Consider the following 20,971-nt stretch of genomic DNA (forward strand, 5'->3'; position numbering starts at 1 on the left):
TATAAACAACAGAGCTGTTGGAAGTCACTTATCTACTGACAGCGTTCACTTTAGGAAATTATATTTTTAATGTATTGATTCCTCATCAAGAAGGTCTTAATTACCATTAGCAGGATGTAATCATTTACTAAGACGGCTCGAATTTGTCTCTATTGATGCTAAACACAGTCAGTTTACACTCTTTTCATGAGATTTATGTGTGGCTGCATGCTGGGGTTGGGTTAGAGATGGATTTACGCAGAGAGGCCATGCTAGAGGTCTCTAACTCTGCAGCCCATTTACTTGTCTGCCTTGCTTTTTCCCACTCAGTCCCACCACAGAGACTTGGGCTTCTGACTCAAAAATACCCGCCAAACATTATTATACCAATCCAATCAAGAGGGTGAAAAGAGGAAGAGCTCCTTCAAGGGCACAATGCCTCAAAGCACACTTCCACGCAATGCAAAAGGCTGAACAAACCAGCCTTTGATTTGCCTCTGAGCCGCCAGCACAGCTGTGCCTCCCGCACAAAATGGCTGATTCAGCTTGATGGGAGGCATAGCCACAGCTCCTCTACCTCATCCTGTCCTCAGATGAGGAAAAAGGTTATCTTTATCTCGCCAAAGCCTAACAGCTTCTAGCAAAGCCAGGTGCCTTAAATCCCAGCCCAGAGCATTTTCTGGCCCACATACTGGTGCTAGCCACTGCGACCCACCCAAGCCCTGAAGTGCCATTATCAACTCCAGAGAACTTAAAAGAGTTTCAGCTTGAAAAGCCAGAGGGTAGAGCATCCTGCATTAGCTTTCAATAAACAGCAAAACTTCATTGAGGGTTTAATGTTCGGACACAGCACATGACACTTGAGGGCCCTGGCATCTCCGGCTCGCTCAGTCCATGAATCTACCAACCCCCACTCAGCCTGCCAGACCCCAGTTTTGAGAGCCGCTTTGAGAGCCCCGACTCAGTCTCAATGAGGCCATTATTCATGGAGCCTGACAAATAGGTTGGTTTCAGGAAATCTGGGCTTCCCTCTCCCCTTGTCCCTTATTTCTCACCAGAGAAAGAATGCTTTCCCCTCTTAATGTCTCTATTCACAGTTAAGAGTTGCTGTTTCTTTTAAGTGAAGAAAACAGAAATCAAGTTAGTACAGAAGCCAAAAATCTCATCTACACAACCAACTTATTTTCTACGCAGATTCTGTGTAACAGTCGAACACCCGAGACAACAGCAACCACGAATTTTACTTTTTGCTGAGAGTCATAGTAGTTGTGTAATAATATGATATACTATAGAGTAAGAAAAATTTACCCCTACCCCAGTGTTGTAAAGAAGTGGGGTTCTGTGAATCAAGAGGCCTTATTTCAAGGTGAACTGGAACATAGCATTTGAAATGATCATGTAACCGAAAAGCGCATCAATGTTAGGCGATCAGCACACTAAAAATCATTTTTATCTTTTTATAATTCTGACCACAGGGTTTATCAGATCCTAAATTCCACAGATACTTTCTCATCTGGAACCAATGAAGTTGTACGTGGCTGAAAAGGGAGTTTGTGAGCCCTGAGCACTATATCGCAAGAGGCTACACAGAGTTGTATCTGCAGGCAGCAATGAAGACGTGCACTGAGATGCTGAGGGATGCAGATGGGAGGACCACAGACTCCACTTCACATCGTCTTAAGCAGCCTGTGCCAACAGCCTCATGTTTCACCCCATTGATCTCTACTTCCTAGCTTGGCTTTGAGAATTTCCCGTCATCACTGCCTCGTTACACACATTGCTCAGGCCCCATTTCCAGCACCCTCCCTACAAAAACCCCAATAGAGTGTCCTTTACAGGGACCTTCCGTCAGTTAGCACTTAAGGTCTCCAGTTAACCTGTATGGCATCCACCTGGTATAGGAGCTGCCGTTTCCACTTTATAGGAAGCAGGATGAAGTATAGAGAAATTAAACACTTATTCCAAGGAGCCAAAGCAGATTCCATATCTGACCTCAAGGTCCGTGGACTTGCCTTGGTACCCTGACACTTCATGACTGGGTACCTTCTACATTCCTCTTTGAACTGTATGCTTAACTTATCTTGTTCTTTTTTTCAAATTAACAAGTAAAACTGATATTTATGGCATTACATACACACTTTAATACATGTATACATTTTGTAATAGTTAAATCAGGTGACCTAACGTATGCCTAACCTCAATACTTACAAAGGGAAAATTATATTTTTATTTTTCATTTTTATTTATATACAATTATATGCTAATTTTCAATACCATCTCTATATGTCCCTTAGAAACTATAGCCATTCCATGTTGTCTTCCCTCGGGTTTTCTAAACCAGTTAAAACTGGTAAAGTTTAGGCTTGACCTGGGAGTTTCTCTGAGGTTAACGACATCCTTAGAAGGTGAACAACTAGAAACCTAATGAGGTTTTGAAATTTTGGTGGTGGTGGTGGAGCAGTCAGAGCGTTGCTACATAACAGTGCCTGGCCTAATACTAGCTATCCAGCTCAGCCTTGACCTGGCCTTGAACTCGGGGCAGTCCTCCTGTCTCAGCCTCCTCTGTGCTGAGGTCACGAGAGCACACCATCACACGCACCTCTCTATTGAGGTTTTCAAACCTGATCTAAGGCTGCTTAGTCAGAACGTGGCGGAGTCAGATCAGCAACTTTCCAAACACACCCACCAGAATGAGAGAGCGGGTGTGAGACACATGGAGAAACAAAACTCCAGCATAGTTAGAGAAAACAGACAGTGCAGGAGGCCAGAGGCCCAAACGGAACAGCCGACTTACCAGCGTATTTTGTTGTGTTTGATTCATCCATGGACCAAAAGCAATAATCAAAGGCAAACACCTAAATGAAAGAACACAATATTAAGTTTAAGAATTAGCTCCAGAGAAGTAAATGAGGCTCAGTGAGAGGCGGCTGAGTAAAATAGCAGGGTTTGGGTGAAACTTTCCTACAGTCATGAATTCATACGGAAGCTACTATTTATCCATAATTCTAACAGGCAAACATATTAACCAGGTGGTTTTTTTTAAAGTATATTTAATAAGAATTCCCCCCCCCCCCAAGCCTAGTAGTGTGCACGGAATCCTTTAAATTGGCTCTCCCCTACCTTCTCAAGTCACAGTATACAGGTAGATTTTTACTTATACCAGTTCCTTCTCCTAGCTGTGCGCGCTACATCTCTAGCACAGCGAAGGTCACGCCTCTTCACAATCTGGGGTTCCCCTTTTCCTCACTGTCTCAACATGCAATCCCTGGCTGAACATGGCTGGTAACTCAGCCATCTGCTCCTGCAGGCACTAACCCTCCATACAGCTACTGAGTGCTAACTCCTACCTAGCTGCTGTCTTTCCACACAAACACCACTACCTGCCCTCAGCCATTACCGCCAAATGCACAGTAAATACTTCCCAGACTGTGCTCCAAGGAACACGAGTTCCAAGGGATGGTGGACGTTAAGAAGATGAAATCACACTGAAAACTGCACACATGGACAGCGCTGTGTCCGATTCCCAGGGCAAAAGCTTTGGAAAGTCCTCCAGTAAAGAGCCATTTGCACGGCCAGCCTTCTCGACTTTTGGAATTCATTTTGGGGAAACACTCAAAACAAACAGCTTTAGCTTCAAAGTCACAGTTCTCGGGGATGGCTCCATGGCCTCTTTCTGGAGCTGCACATGTGGCTTTTCAACCGCACAGGGATCCCCAACACTCCAAGGGAGGAGCACTGAGCAACCCAGCCTGGCAGTCCAGACTGGACACCACCAGCTCCTCGCCAGTTACTTCCCCTGCCCCTTCCCGCCCCAGTGCAGTGTGCCCTCTTGGAATGACTATTCTCATTTTCTTCATTTCTGCCCTTCAAAATGCTTCATACTGAAGGTCCTAGCTTAATAAATTTTCCTCCAGAAAAGACTGCTTGGTTACACCCAAAGGACATATACATACAAACATACATTACATATAGACATGCATGCATCCATTCACCCATCCATCCCCATCCTTCCACCCATCCATCCATCCACACATATGTGTGTGTGTGTGTGTGTGTGTATTTCCTTCTCTGAAATCTCACAACACTGCTTGATCCTTTTCTCTGCTCCTATTCCAATTTTTTTCTATTATCTACTAATCATGATACAGGTTTGCCCAACCCTTTGATATAGTGACATGCCACTGTCCTCAACAAATGTGTCAGGCTGAATTCACAGCCACCCTGGCAGGCATAAGCCTGAGGGCTGCAGGCTGGGACATTTAGGTGGATGATCTGTGGATGTCTTAACTCCATCCACTGGTACCCTAAGTTTCCTGAAGGCAGGAGCTAGAGCTAATTCATCTTTGAAGCCTGCAATATTTATATTCCTTGCCTTGGAATTATTTATTGGATGATTAATGGCATTGAAACTCTGCAAAAAAAAAAGTGGGTAGTTTTTATACAGTAAAAGACTTAGGTGGGCTGGAGAGATGGCTCAGTAGATTGATTGCTCGTTTTGCAAGCATGAGGACCTGGGTTCAAATTTCCAAAAGCCGTGTAAAAAGTTGGATGTGGTCACGTGGACCTGAAACCCCAGCAATTCAGAGGGGTGCGGAGTCAGGAGAATTGCTGGGGCTACCAGTCTAGCTCCAGGTTCGGCGAAAGACCACCTCAAAGGAGTAAGGGAGAGTGATAAGCCACAACTCTCGAAGTTCTATTCACCCCGCCCCCTCTTTCAAATGTACACATAAATAAAACAAAAGGAAAAGGTTAACTTCTGCTTTCAACAGTTTTGCCACCACACACAGATTCAGGCATATACAATACACATAACTTAAACCACTGGCTCCAGATTCAAATTTGATACTGATAGACCTACAAAAAAAAAAAAAAAAAACACAAAAACACCAGCTTTCAAATGAACAGCTATGAGGCAATGGTTTCAGCCAGCAAAATAAAGAATGTTTACTGCCTGCCTGCGAGGGTTCCCTCTATGACTCAAAAGATCACACGGGCATAATCCAGCTAACTTTCAGCCTCTGGGCAGGACTGAACTTCAGCACTGCTCCCAAGAGATCTGTGTGGTTTTAAAACATTTCCACAAATGGAGATTCTATGATCCACCCCCCAATTTCTTTCTTTCTATGAAATCAGATAACACTTATCTCTCCCCCTCTGGCATTTGCCTTGCTTTCCACCTAAGCCAAGGCTCCATCCTGACTGTAAATGGTCAAGAGGGGCTATTTTCCAATTTTTAAATGTCTTTACTGGTATCCTCTGGACGACAATGATAGTTCCTAGATAGCGTGGCAGTCACAGGCATCTCTGTCGGACGTTTAATAATTTGCCATCTTGCATACTGAGGCCATCAATCCACCGGTCTCCATGTGCACGGCCACTGCTTGAAATACAATGAGATCTAGCCCAAGCTGGAAGTGCACCTGCGGGTCACAATCATTGCCCATTCCAACCGTTAATTATTTGAAACTGTTTCTTCAGATAGAAATAAAACAAAAATTGATTTTCTGTATTTCCCATTTAAAGTCTAGACAAATATTAAAACGCTACCCTGGACAAAGGGGCTCTGAAAGCATTGCAAGATTCAGGGGTCCTTTGCCTGCCAAACCTTTAGCGGTGCAAGCTCCTGAATTTCACAGCTGTGGGTCCTAGGCACTTTAGGACAGTAATCCCTCAAGTCGATTATGGAGCGTAGGCTTTTACTCTAGTAAACACTTATCAGGAAGAAGTCTGAAGTCTGAGTCATTTCACTGAAACGCAAAGACGTGATATAACAGACTAGAGACGTGTTTCACTTTAGAACTCACTCGCGCCGTTAGAGCCCCTCAGTGTCTTCTGATTACCCATTGAGAAGTCACGTGAATCCTAACTGCAAAGTGGGGGACGGGAAACACTGAGAGCCTGGATGCGGCTGAGTGCTCACATAAAAAGATGGAAGCTGGGTGTGGCGGCTTACACCTGCAATCCCAGCACTTGGAGGCTGAGGCAAGAGGGCTGCCATTAAGTCTGAGGCCAGCCTGGGCTACACAGTAAGTTCTGGGCCAGCCTGGGATACCAAGTGATAGCCTCAACAACAAAGAGCCTTCTAGTTCATCACTGCCAAGAGACACCAATCACTTCACACCTCCCCAATTAGAAAAAGAGCCAAATACACAGATATTCTCGTCACTGGTAAAAATTAGAAAGCCATTGTTTTCCAGCAAAAACCCACTTTCTCCTTAGCTCCCCATGTGCAAAACTCACGCCAGCACTGAATTCCTCGCAGCCTGCTGTGCATCTGCTCCAGCTCCATTGGGCCCTTAAAAAAAGTCAGCTCTGCATTTTTGTGAACCGCGGAGCATCTAGCAAAGCTGCTACAGCTGTTTTTAATAAGACCAACTCATTGACTGACAGATATCCTGAAGGAAGGAGGGTCCAGAATTTATGAGCAGCATGCTGTACAAACTCTCTGCTTATTGAGAGCTGTGATCTTTGATGGCATTTCAGAAAATTCAATTGTGGTTTTAAAAAAAAATTGAAAGAAGCATCCTGCATATTCTGGGGAGGAGCAGAAAGCATCAGCATTCTGAGAAATGTGGTCTGCAACCAGTTTTCTAACCCGTAAAACACGTGAGCCAGATATGGTGGAGGCCTGTCATTCCAGCACTTGGGAGGCTGAGGAAGGAGGTCAAGAATGAGGCCAGCCTGGGCTACACAGACAGACCAAGACCTCAGTTCAACGAAGTAATAAAAGCCAAATGTGAAGGCACCTCAGCTGTATGGAGTCTATGGACAGTCTTACTTTCATTCCTTCAACCTAATTTTTATTTCCTGTGTATGACTATTTTGCCTATAAGGTACTAGTGCACCACGTACCTGTAGTACCCACAGAGATCTGAAGAGAGCATCAGATTTCCGTGGAATTGGAATTACAGGCAGGAGAGAGTTGCCCGATGTAGGTGCTGGGAACTGATCTCAGAACCTGGATCTTCTGCAAGGTGAGCAAGTGCTTTTTGTGCTGAGCCATGACTCCGGTAGCTCTGTGGCCTCCTCTGGTCCTGTCTAGTTTTGTCCCTTCACTGAAGCCTCCAGCCATAATATGTTTACTTCAGGAAGCAATCAGGAAGACCAGCAGCCTCTCTCAGGTTGAGTATCAAATACTTGTCAGTTATATTTTCTGTCCTGTAGTTGCTTCAATCTAGTTAAAAATATCAGACAACCTGGCATAGGAGTGCACTCCTGAAACCCCAGAACTTGAGGTTGAGGCAAATGGACCAGTAGTTCAAGTCTAGCCTCTCCTTTGGAAGACAGGGCCCCACGCACCCATTTCCAAAAACAACAAATTGGAAAATAATTATTCTTTAAATTTTCACATATTGTTTTAAAAATGATTTTAATTTGCCTTGCATCCCTTTCCCAGGTGGAAAATGACTAATCTAAGGCTTATTATGACACAATATAAATTTTACATGGAGAAAAACTTGGAAACCAAGTATCCATCTTTGCAACCTGAGTCAAAGCCTGTTTCCATTTACCTTTAACTTTGTCAATGCTATCTTAAATGCCACTACTTTTATGAAAGCTTTGAGGATGCTTCTTTATCATCATCATCATCATCAATGTGTGTGTGTGTGTGTGTGTGTGTGTGTGTGTGTGTGTGCAGGCTCATGTACTATCTAGCATGCATATGGAGGCCAGAGAACAACCAGTGGGGATCAGTGATCTCATTCTTTGCCTGGGTACAGAATTACACTCACATTACCAGGCCTGGCAGCAAGCACGTTTGCCCCTGGAGTTTTCGGGAGCCTAGAAACACTTCTAACTACTTTGAACTCCATGCCTGCCTAATCACACGCTGTGCATGTATAGACATGTATCTCCATTCATCTATGGTTCTCTTTGTTCTGCTATATTATTCACTATTAAGAGGTCAAGGGCTTTGTTCCTGTGCTTTATGATTCATCAAATAAAAAGACTCTGAAAATGTGCATTTTAGTCTAGAGCAGTTGCTTGATGAATGTGCCTGGCTAGTTTTATGTCAACTTGACACAAACTAGAGTCATCTGAGAGACGGGAACTTCAATTGAGAAAATGCCTCCAGAAGATCAGGCTGTAGGCAAGCCTGTAGGGCATTTTCCTAAGTAGTGACTGAGAGCCCACCGTTGGTGGCGCTGTCCCTGGGCTAGTGGTCCTGGGTTCTATAAGAAAGCAGGCTGAGCAAGCCACAAAGAGCAAGTCAGTAAGCAGCATCCGTCCATGGCCTCTGCATTGCTCCAGACACCAGGTTCCTGCCCCATTTGGGTTCCTGTACTGACTTCCTTCATTGATGGACTAACTTTGTTGATATGGAAGTGTAAGCCAAATAAACCCTTTCCTCCCCAAGTTACTTTTGGTCATGTTGTTTCATCACAGCAACAGAAACCCTTATCTGGACAAGCTTATGAATCTGCATTTTTACATGTATTTTCACATATAATTATAGCACGAATTCTAGTTGGTCTTAATAATATAAAAAATCCAGAGTCAGATATAAGAGGTTAATGCTGAAGATCAGAGAAGCAGAGAGGCCAGTCGCTAGAGAGTTCTTTTCCCTCTACCAAAGCTCAGACTGAAGGGGCGATCCTGTCCTCAGACTGCATCTGTCTCCACCAACCCTCAGACTATCCTGAGCACCTGTCTCCTCCCACCTTATACTTCTCCCTCTACCCAGCCACATCACTCCTGTCTCCACCTCCCTAGTGCTGGGACTAAAGGTGTGTGCTCCTAAGTGCTGGGCTCACCTTTGTGTGAGCCCTGTTTCTCTTTTAGACAGATTCAATCTTGTGTAGCCCAGTGCGGCCTTGAAGTAACAGAGATCCCTCTGCCTCTGCCTCCTGGGATTAAAGGTGTGTGCCACCAGCACTCGGGAGGCAGAGGCAGGCGGATCTCTGTGAGTTCGAGACCAGCCTGGTCTACAAGAGCTAGTTCCAGGACAGGCTCTAAAAAAGCTGCAGAGAAACCCTGACTCGAAAAACCATAAATAAATAAATAAATAAATAAATAAATAAATAAATAAATAAAATAAAAAAAATAAAGGTGTGCGCCACCACTCCCTGGTCCATAGTGGCTTAGCTCTGCACTCTGACTCTCAGGCAAGCTTTATTTTTTAAAACATAAACAAAACATCACAACATATAATAGCATGGATCAGCGAGGGCAAACCCTTCAGTACAGGAAGACAATACGCAGCATTTTTTAAAAGTTCATGCAAGAAGCATTGCTGCAGCTCTATACAGAAAACACTAGTGCAGGACGCGTGACTTCCTAGTTCCCAAATCTGAAGTTCTGAGTGCTTAAGAAGCCTGCGCCACGTGGAGCTGCTCTGCTCTGTATGAGCGCATGGGTCTCTCTCCTCCACCCTGGCTTCATCGCCTCTCAGCTCACACCTGTAGACCCAGCTTCCACAGTCCATCCTGCCCAGTCTCCTATCTGCACCCCTGATCGCTCTGCAAATCTGCAAACCTCTAATTCTCCAGGTGTAGGAATACGGGCTTGCCAGGGTCCTATTTTATTTCCTTTAAAAGAAAAAAAAAATAAACTTTGGAGCTTTACAAGATGACAATAAGAAAGGTGTTTCTGGAATGCCCTCATTCACCGCATGGTGTTATAAAACCTGAGTCACACCAGAAGACTAGGAACACTCGACATTTCATCCCATGTGGATGCCATTCAATGCCTTTCTCACTTCCTTCCCACCTACCATCAGAATTATAATAAAACAGCTAACCAGCACTATGTGTAACAAATATATTCCAGCTATCATTGTTATTATTATCATCATTATTATTATTTTAAGTTAAACCTCACATAGAAATCTCAGACTGGAACTGCACGGGAAGCCTGTTTGACCCCAGCACTGTCCTCACGGCTGCTGTTTGTAGAAGTCACTGGACCAACCACAAACTTCAGTCTGTGTCTGAACACAGCTGCCACCGCCCAGGGAGATGAGCACCAGAGCCACCAGCCTTACTAGCCAGGTCTGCTGACAGACCTCCCTTCCTGTTTAAAAGTCTGTCAAGTCATTGTTGCCTTTTCACGGTGTAATTAATCATTTCCTTCATACGCGCTCGGAAGCACACACCAAACGATATCTTGGGTTACACAGTCAATGGTGTCTGACTGAAGACTCTAAGCAGCTAACAGCAGCTGGGGGAAACCCACAACAAGTAAGTAAGGCCTTGTCCCCAAGCTCAGGGACCTCATCATCCAACACAGGAGGAAACAATGCTCTGCAAAGTCCCAGAGACGGGAACTCAATGATCCAGGAGGGGTGATGGCAAGGGTTTTTAAGGAACACATCCATATTGTCACCCAACTCAGAAGAAAATTTGAAAATAGCAACTAACTAGTTCTCCCAAATCCCGTGCGAACGCCTAGGGTTTCCAAAGGACACTGGTGTGTGTAAACCAGCGGTGCACACTCAATGAAGCATGCGGCCAATGCCAGCTCTTTCGAATACTTAGTTCAGGCCACGTTGACGCCTTGATCGTCACTCCCAACACCAGTCCACTGGCTGCAGAGGGACAGAGAAGACGTGTTACATCCTCGGTCAGCAGGTGCTTTTATATTAGTCTTCTCATGCCCTGATTAAATTTCTTCAATGGTACACTCAGAACTGCAGTGTGGGTATTTCTAAAAACAGGGTATTTCTTTAAGAAAGACCAGTGAAAGTTCCAAGCATCTGAGCTTGCAGTTACAGCCCGCCCACCATCTTGACAAATGGCCACTGCCTGTCATGAAAGAAAGAATAAAATTCACCCTGACAGCAGTTACAACAGGTGGCATCTGGACCTGAATCCAAAGAGCTCACCTAATGTGCTTTCCACACCCTGTGGGGTAAAACCCTCTTCTCTCTACCGCCGGAGAAAAGAGGAGCTAAGCTGGCTTCAAGGCACCAGGTCCCCAGATGCTAAGGATCTGAGGCAGCCCAGAGGTTGCAGACACAGGAAGGGGCTGAGGGAGAATTCACTCTGCTAGGGGAGACCTAGGCAGGATTCCAGAGGCTTTCACTGTTCTGGAGAGGAAGATGGACCATGGCCAAGAGACAAGGGAGATGATAATATTCTCTTTGTGGGTGAGAAGGGAGCAACCTGATGCCCTACCACCCTCACCCCTATGGGCATCCTTTAGGCACAGAACACAGTGAGAACAACTGGTTCCAAATAAAGCCAGGCACAAAATGATTGAGATGTGAAGTCTGCAGAGACAGTAAGACAAAAATACACAGTGATTTGTTTCTGAAGGCTTTGGGAAAAAATTTTTTAATGTGTTAGGATGACAAAGTGTGAAAGATTTGCACTACTGTTCCAAATGACTCCCTGCCCTCATGGAAGGGGTTACATGCTCCCACTACGGCCACGTTGCCTGTTGGACCTGCAGAAGCAGACTGCAATTCCTGACCCCACTGATACCAGGTTGGCCACATCACTGGCTTTGGCCACGTGCGTGCATTTGAGCAAAGCACTGACTGCAGGTTCTGAGGAGCGGTGGATTGTAAGCCTCTGCCCCAGCATTAGTAAATCCCAGGCAGGAGCAGATTCCTCCGACTAAAGCCACAGGCAACAGGGGACTGACACAGAGAAACAGACCCTTGTCTTTTCGAGGCACTGAGCATTTAAGGGTGTCACTGCCGCATCACCTGGTACGAACAGGCCAACACAAGGCAGTTACAGCGCAATAGACCAGCACTACTGTCTACCCAGGGTTCTCTATTCACCGGTGTTTCTTGCATCTGCAGCCAGGTGAATGTCTCACATGCATGCCTCTGTTTATATAACCTGAATACATGCAACCCTAAATGATCTTCTTGACCGACCAGAGTAAGATCTGATCTATGTGCTATCTTTTCTCTTCGTTTTCTAATCCACAACTTTTCCTTTCATGTAACCTACACTATAGCCGGAGTGTGTACAACTTATGACACCTTCCTTTTCTTCCCCCCACCCCCAGCACTGGGGACTGAACCCAGGGACTCAGGCACACCAGGCAGGGGCTCCCCCAGCTGAGTTACACTCCCAGCCTTCATTACTTCCTAATGCATCAATTGCTTCCTAATCTTTGCCCCATGTACAGCATGATTCCTACCCTGAAGTTTTGCCCCTGGAACTTTACGCACGTACACACGCACGCAGGTTATCCTGAAGCTCCATGTTCAGCTCTGAGATTTTCTTCCTGTGAAGTCATGAAGACTGACGTGGTGATGGACGGTGGGCAGCAAAGCCCGTTCTCTGTTACTTAAAATACCATGTCCCTCTGGTCACCTGTTGGGAGCAGTGAGACACCAGATCCTGAATTTCTTGTAATCCCCTGATCTGAGTGCCTACAGCTGCTCTGAGCACGAGACCTTCAGGAGCTCCTGATGGCAGGAGAGTGGTTTCTGGTGGGTTTGGCTGGGGCGTGGCTATCTCTATATAATCTGCCCCTGAACACAATAAAGGGGACATTCTTGGGGAATTCAAGGATGACCCGTGTTGCTGTCTCTCTGTCTGTGTGTGTCTGTGTATTTTAACCTCCAGCCCCTTGCCTGAAGCTCAGCAACTGGGTAAAAGCGCATCGAACGCAGACACGAACGCAGACACGGGAGTGCGGTGTGTGGAAGTCACCCATGCCACACTGAATTCTAGAGAGCAGACACCGGTGCCATGAGCACTCTAGGGGGATCTAGGCAGACGGGGAAGGTTAGGCTGCTGTTGAACTTGCATGACAGCAGGACGTCAAGACCCAGACGCCAGGGCAGAAGTTTAACCAGGAAAGAAACCAGCCCAACCTAAGACCAGGTGCTTGTGACTGCCATGTTACTATGAAGCCATGTGTTTGCTCAGAGCAGAGCAGTCCAACAAGAAGGCAATGGGAACCACATATGTAATTCAAACTGTTCTCATGACATACTCATAAGCAAAAGGAAGACAAAATTGGTTTAGTAACATTTTAAGTTAACCTAGTATATCCTAGATATTTGTGTGCTTTATTTTTTTCTTTTACCCTTGTATTAAGCCTTAGAAAACTGCTATGTATTTTACACTTACTACTCAGCTACAGTCAGAAGAGCCACATAGTCTATGCCTAATAGCCTGGCCCAAAACTTTGTTCTCAGCAAAAGGGAAGATGCACCACAGACCCCAAGACCAGACCGAACAAAACCAAATCTCAGATGGCGGAGTTGTGCATGGTTCCCTTCCTTCCTGAGAAACGTTAATAAAGTCAGCTCTGGGTGTTTATCAGCGTACCTTTGTTTTTGGAGACAGGGTCTTACTGTAGCCCAGGCTAGCTTCAAACTCTGGATCCCCTGCTGTGGCCCTCAGTACTGGTATTACACACATACCACCAAACCTGGGTCTTCAATGAGCATCTTTAAATAAAATGGGCAGGAGCATAGCTCACTGCTTAAGTGTCTGCCTACCATGTATAAAGCCCTGAGGTTGAGCCTCTACATTTAAAAAAAAAAAAACTAAAAATAAACTTAATTCACAAGGTTAAGATAGTAAAATAAATCATTCAATAAACTATAAGATATTGTGCTCATAAATTTACAGTGAGCAAATTGACTAAAAAGAGAGATGATCTAAATAAGATGATTGGCAGATATTTTTATTTCTTCCCAATGCCTCCTTCTTATTAACTTGCTCAATAAAACACAATAGCTAAAACAACATTTCTTTTCCATGTGTACCAGTGCCCGCCAAAATCCAGTTTACCAGAAGATTGCTCAACCAATAAGCAACTGCAACAGTACCTTTGCACTACGGCAGACAGACACACTTCTCAGGCTCTGGTGCTCATACAACAAAGGCTCTTTCTTCTTCTGAATCTACAGACATATAAACCAGTGTCTCCATGTTGGTCTAAAGAACCATTGTTCTGGAGGGACACAGACCTCGCTCCCATAAGCACTGCAGGGCGTTCATCAGGTCAAGGAACTAACAGGCAGGTAGGCGGGCAGTATCTGAGATGAATGCTTCTTCACTGAGAACTTAGAAAATCTGACACTTACCAGACAGAGAAATCCAAAAGATTAGGGACATAGCAATCTACTTTTGGTGTGTGTGTGTGTGTGTGTGTGTGTGTGTGTGTGTGTGTGTGATTCTCTGTCATGGTTCTGTCCATCAGCAAGGAAGGCGTAACCTTCTCCAACTGACTTGCCTGTCGAACACCCCTTGTTTCACTGAGTAGTTTGTCTGAGCTGTGGTCACTGTCTTGAGGAACCACTGTCTTTTTTTAACTGGCATATAGTTTTGCCTACTCCAGAGCATCATGGACTAATAGTGGACTCTTAGAGCATCGAGCCTTCTCAGATTCGTTTCTTACACTTATTAATATGCACAGGAGGCTCCACGGTGACTTTGTGTGTGTGGCTAGTTCATTTCTCTTTTATCTTTGAACAATACTGCATCAAGAGCCTGTACCGGGATTCATTACCCATTCTCCTGCAGGAGGTCGTCATTGCTTTTGCATTTGGCAATCGTGAATCAAGCTGCCATAAACCCTTGTGCGCAGTAGATACAAAATTTCGGTTGTCTGGGTAAAGAGCTACAAGCTTGATCACTGGGGTCATTTGGTAAGAATATAATTAGGCTTTTCAGGAGATGTGGGCTATTTTTCAGAATGCCTGGACCACCTGCCTCCTTTTGCCAGCAATAGGAAAGGTTCTGCTGCTCCACGGCCTTCATTTTGGTTTTATCAGACTTGGAGATTTTAGGCATCCTATAAGTGTGCCGTGGTATGTCACTGCTGTTTTCATGTTAATTCTCTAAGGACATGACGGTGATTTACTGACTTACTTACCATTCATCCATCCATCCATCCATCCATTCATTCATTCATTCATTCATTCATTCGATACCCCTACATCTTCTTTAGGGAAATGTCTATTCAGATGTTTTTATCCATTTTTAAATTGACTTTTCAGATTTTTTTAATTCATTTTTAAACTATTTTTTCTTTTTCTTTCTTTTTTTTTTTTTTGTTGAGCTTTAAGCAAAAGTGATTTGGATACACATCATTTGTTGGGTATTTTCTAAATATTTGTCCCGGTATACAGCTTTTCTTTTTAGGTAACATTGTCACCAGCAATGCCACTTTCGCTTGTAGTGAAAGACCCTGTCTTTTTCTCCTGTGCTTTCAGCTTTGTCTTTGAAAGGTCACCACCGAGCCGTGGCTCCTCCTCCCTGTCATCGTCTGAAAGCATTCCTGTTGTGCATTTTACACCGCGGCCTGCGATCCACTTTGAATGAGTTTTCCTGAAGAATGGAAGACCGGAGTTTACTTTTTAAAAAAATGTGAATCTCCCATTGTTTCCACATCCTTTGTCTCATTAGCATCTCGCTGTATTCCTATCTACTAACTTACCTTCCAGTTCTTTAAGCCTCTATTTTCAGTTTGATGTAAGCTGCTATAGAATCCTAACACTAAATTTCCAGTTTAGGTTTTGGATGTTTCAGACTGAGAATTTTTTAGTGGGTTATTGGTTTCTTGAGTTATACAACATCCATTTCTTGCTAACATTTTTCAATCTGATTTTTTTAAATCTCCTTAGACATAACAAGTGCGTTTAAAGTTTGGGCCTGACAATTTGATATCAGAAGCATTCATAGGTCTACTTCCTTTTTTTACTTTTATTTCTGCTGGTTCTTATTATCTTGTGTGTAGTTTCTTTATTTCTGAATGTGCGCTTCACTTTGTGCGGCTATGGATGGAACCCGGGACCCTGTCACACTAGGTGAGCCCTCTGCCACAGAGATGCACCCACAGTGTTGGACTCTATGTTCTTAATGGTGGTTGTGGGATCCTTAAAGACAGGAACTTCATCTAATTCCTCCCGTAGTTTCTAGGCACCTGAATTCTGGGATTGCTTCCACATGACTTCAGTCCATGAGGTTTCCGGAATCATTCAGTGACCTGGTGTGCAATTTGTTTAATTATTGATTTCTGTTAGTCCATTTGTTTCTGAGACAGGGTCTGACTGGTCTGGATTGGCTATGTAGACCAGAGTAGCCCTGAATTTGGGGCGATCCTCCTGCCTCTGTCTCCTGAGTGCTGGCATTATAGGCTTTTGTTCTATCTAATTCAGAGTCTCACTTTGTTGCCTAGGTTGGCTGCCTCAGCCTCCTGAGTGTTGGGATTACAGGAAAGTGCCACCACACTGTATCACAATGACTTAGATCTGACAGTAATCCACCTGGGGGCTGATTTGGTTTTGTTTACTGTCATGTGTCCCCCAAGGCCTGCTCTCAACCCACTGTGCTGACTACACTACATGGAGTTTAGCAAGGACTTCAGTTCTGGCTTTATGTGAATGAGCTGTAGACACAAGTTTCTATCCCGCCTGGCCCCACAGCCATTCAGTCCTAAAGAAACACACAGAGGCTTATATTAATTACAAACTGCTTGGCCTCTTAGCTGAGGCTTATTATTAACTAGCTCTTACAATTTAAATTAACCCATAATTCTTTATGTGTTTAGCCATGTGGCTTGGTACCTTTGCTTAGTGAGACATTCTCATCATGCTTCTGTAAATGGAGACTGTGTATTGGTTTCCTGGCTGCCTAAACCCAAATAATCACACAGAAACTATATTAATTATGACACTGTTTGGCCAACAACTCAGGCATATTCCTGGTTAGCTCTTATATTCTAAATTAACCCATTTCTATTAATCTATGTATCACCATGAGGTTGTGGCCTACTGGTAAGGTTCCAGCAAGCATCTTTCTCCTTTGGCAGCTACATGGCATCTCCTTGACTCCGCCTACTCTCTCTCTTTATCTCTATTCAGACTTCCTGCCTGGCCTTACTCTGCTAAGCCATTGGTTAAAAACAGCTTTATTCATTAACTAATAAAAGCAACACATACACAGAAGGACATCCCACATCAGCTTCCTCAGCCTTTTCTCTTTCTAGAATTCTCCTAGTCTGGGTTGCACCACCTATACTTCCTGCCTGGTTACTGGCCAATTAGCATTTTATTAAACCAATCCAAGTAACAAATCTTTACAGTATACAAGAGCATTCTCACATAGCAATGAGCCCCTATACCTTGTCCTGCCGCATAAGGCTGCCAGTACCTTGCTCTCTTCAAAGCTGTTTCCACTTGAGTGCTGCACGTAAAACATTAGATTTGTTTCTCTAAATTTCCAGGGTCCTTTCAGAATTTCATCTAGTAATCCCTCACTAACCCTGATATACCTCCAGTTTCTTTAAGCACAGGCTTAAAGAACTATAATCACATTTATGTATCTGTGTTTGTATGTATATGGGAGGGTACATGGATGCCTGGGTGCATGTGTGGAGGTCAGAGAATATCTGGGTGTCCACTCTCTCCTCCCAACACATGAGTGGGTCCTGGGTCTTGAACTTAGGTCAGCATCCTAAGCATAGGCTTGAGGTGTTTTCAGTTGAACTTAATGGAGGAGGTGATACTGATTCCCTGGTGTGTCATTTCTGACTTAAAGGTCAGAATGGGAATGTATATCCTATGATCTTCAGATACTTGGCTCCCATGACCCCAGAACAACAGATTTCATAGTGCACACATACAGAGCCCACCACCATCACAATGTTAAGACTAAGCCTGCTTCATGGACAAGTTGCTCCTACTTGAAATATTAGCTAAAATCACCCGGTCTGTCCTGAGCTCGCCAATCACTGAGGCCTTAATCTCAGTCTTACAAAGCATTAAAAAAGCATCTTTGGTTTTCCTGCTTGTTTTCAATATACACATGCCCTAAATCAACTTCTGTGTCTTTAATATATTTTACTCGATTTTATCAGTTATTTGCTTTCAAGGCAATGTTTAGGCTTCCCAAATGTACCTCATAGAGTAGATGTCAGCTATTAAGTATTTTTAAAAAACATATATTAAATATACTTTGAAATACTTTTAAATATTTAAAAGTATATATGTGTTTGTTTCCAGTTTTTTGAGACAGGGTTTCTCTGTGTAGTCCTGACTGTCCTAGAACTCACTCTGTAGACCAGGCTGGCCTCAAACTCACAGAGATCCACCTGCTTCTACCTTCCAGTGCTGGGATTAAAGGCATGCGCCACCACTGCCTGACTCACACTAGCTTCTTTGTGGGAAACAAAGTTAGTTTATTACTAGAATGAGACTATATGCCTTGAAACCTCTGGGAACAAAGAAAACAGACAAGCTAAGGGAACACATATCCTCCAGGGGCAACAAACTTTCAAGGCTGTGAATTTTAGGGATCACAGTCATCCCAGCGACTCCTCAGGGAGGACTGCCATGATTCTCCAGATCTGACCATGATGGCTGGCCCAGCTCACTCCAGAAACATCAGCTACTTCCTCTTTCTTAAGACATCGCCTACTGTTTATTCAATGCATGCCTTCCTTGCTGGAGTTCAAACTCTCAGTGCCAAAGACAACATGAATGATGCCTTCAATAAATGTAAAGCATGAAATACCATTTTATCGGCTTTCCATAATCCAGAGCTATATTAAGTGTCTTCTCCATAGCCCCAGGGCTATGAAGTAAGCCTTTCTCATCTCTCCTCCACATGCTCACATGTCCTATATTCTGACCATATGAGAAAGTATCTGCCCTAAACCCATCTTAGGTAGCATGGCTGTAATCAGTGACATCAGCCAGGGCTGGTCAAAATTCCTGGTGGCTTGTAGAACTGAATGCCTCTCTAACACTCAGCAACATGTTCCCTGGTGCTGACACTTATTCATGGACTGTCACTCAAACGCCCACTCCATTTACTCTTGAACCTTTGGGGATTCCACTAGTAAAAGTGCTATCAAAGGTTGGCCAAGGTGGCAGAACAGCCCCAACTAGTAGTCACTGTGACCAGCTAAGAATCTGACAGAGTACAGAGCATTAGCATGGGGATGGCTCATCTCTATCTGAATGTGTGGAAAACCTTTCGATTCTTCTTGGCAAGACAGAAGACAGCCTGTCTGTCTGAACAAGTTACCAAGTTTCATCCTGGAGGACCCATTTTTATTCTTCTGCTTTCTCGAGTGGCCATTGTCTTAGTTATTGCTGTGGTAAAACACCATGACCAAAAGCAACATGGGGAGGAAAGGATTGATTTCAGCTCATACCTTGAGTCTATAATCCAGGGAGGTCAGGGAATGAGAACCTGGAAGCAGAAGCTGATGCAGAGGCCATTTGAGAGGTGCTGCTTACTGGCCTGCTCCTCATGGTTTGCCTCAGCCTGCTTTTCTATAGAACCCAGGACCACCTGCCTAGGGATGGCACCACCTGCAACGACTGGGCCCTTCCACAACTATTACTAATTAAGAAAATGTCCTCCAGATTTGCCTACAGGCTAGTCTTATGGAGGAGCACTTTCTCAATTGGGAGTCCCTCTTCCCAAATGACTCTTGCTTGTATCAGGTTGACATAAAACTAGCCAGCACGGCCATGCCAACCACCTCAGCTCGCCCACTCTCAGCCTATGAACCAGCACCTGCTGCTGCTGCTTCTTCTTGATAAGCTCTCTTTTGTTACCAATAGGACAGAACCAATCCCTGACAGGCAGGTCTACAGATTCAAGCATCTTCCAAGGATGCAGCAATGGGTGAGTGCACTCTGAAGAGTAAGTAATAGGCTGCTCTTACATCAGCACCAACACAAACTCTTGACCCAGGCTTACAGTTTAAGTTAGAATGTTAGTCTTGTTTCCTAGGTGGCCAGGGATTAGCCATGGGCTCCTGTGATGAGTTAGGATCCTAAGTGCACACCAAGTCAGTACTGATGCCCACTTCCACGCCAGTACTTACCTTGGGAGGCTTTCTTCGTGACGCAAAGAAAAAAATTCAATAGCGGAGATACAGAAGGTTGTCAACACAATGGCCACATCAGAGGGAAACAATGAAAGAGAAAAAGAAAAGAAAAAAACAAAAACAAATTCAGCAACTTTGTAATGGGATCTGAAAAGTCACACGTCACTAACTGCCCACAGCAATAATCTCCTGTGGCTCAGAATCTTCGCACATAAAATAAACATCTGTGCTCTAATAGGATGGAGCTAGACATTCACTGAGAGGTGTCTTTAATGATTCTAAGGAAGGGTAAAGAAAGAACATGGAGATATAGAAATCCTGTAACCATTACCGCTAAATTCTTTTAAACCAGTTTTACACGTAAATTTTCTTCTTGGCTCCCACCTTAGTTCTCTGAGACAGGGTTTTATATAACCCAGGCTGGCCTTAAACTGGGAATGACAAGGGATGACCTTGAACTTCTGATCCTCTTGTCTCTACCACCCGAGTGCTAGAAGTATAGGCAGTTAGCACTACAGCTGATTTCTATGGTGCTGGGGATCAAACTTGGGGTTCAAGCATGACAGGCAAGCACTCTACCCCCTGAGCTACATCTACAGCCAAACCACCCTGAATGCACCAGTCTCATCCAGTAACTAAGCTAGATGCCCAACCTTATATTTAAATTTTTGTAGGTCAGTGTGGAAATGCATATCTATTTTCCATTGTTAGGCACATAAAGTATAATATATATGAAGTTTCAGATTTCAAAAACACGATTCTAGATGACAAGTTTTGCCTATTTCAACACCGAAGAGAACTTTTAAACCAAGTCTGGCCTTCTCCCAACATCAACCATATAGAACTTTTCAGAATGTTAATTTTTTTCAGCACTGAAAAATCAGACCAAGCAGCTGGCCTATGCTAGGAAAATTTGCTCTACTACTGAGCCATACTACCAGCTCTGCAATATTCATTTTTGCATGTGAACAACTCAGAAATGACTGAAATTATACTCAGAGAAACACTGAAAGTCAAATGTTTCAAAGTAAGAAAACAGGAGGTTGTTGTGCGCTGCAAGTATTTCCCTTACGTGTAAAACTCAGGACCTGGATTTTGATGTCTAGGGCGTACAATCCTACGATAGTTCTTGGCCTTCCTAGTGTAATTATTCTTGATCAACTCTTATAATACTAATTCATAATTGTAAACTAATTCTCAAGAAACGGGGAGCTTTCCCTGTGCC

General features: G+C 44.1%; 1 protein-coding gene across 3 annotated transcripts in view; it reads right to left on the reverse strand.

Moving 5' to 3' along the window:
- Kif13a (kinesin family member 13A) overlaps positions 1-20,971 on the reverse strand; it is a 181,403-nt gene that overhangs the window by 89,337 nt on the left and 71,095 nt on the right. For 2 of the 3 annotated variants that reach the window (XM_038333122.2, XM_038333120.1), the window contains exons 3-4: positions 19,744-19,756; positions 2,774-2,834 (exon numbers count right to left, since the gene is read on the reverse strand). In XM_038333122.2, the coding sequence (XP_038189050.1) occupies positions 2,774-2,834; positions 19,744-19,756 (74 nt within the window). The remainder of the gene's footprint in view (positions 1-2,773; positions 2,835-19,743; positions 19,757-20,971) is intronic. The other variant, XM_038333123.1, reaches the window with a different exon arrangement.

This window comes from Arvicola amphibius, chromosome 6 (genome assembly GCF_903992535.2).
Source record: "Arvicola amphibius chromosome 6, mArvAmp1.2, whole genome shotgun sequence".
Taxonomy (NCBI): domain Eukaryota; kingdom Metazoa; phylum Chordata; class Mammalia; order Rodentia; family Cricetidae; genus Arvicola; species Arvicola amphibius.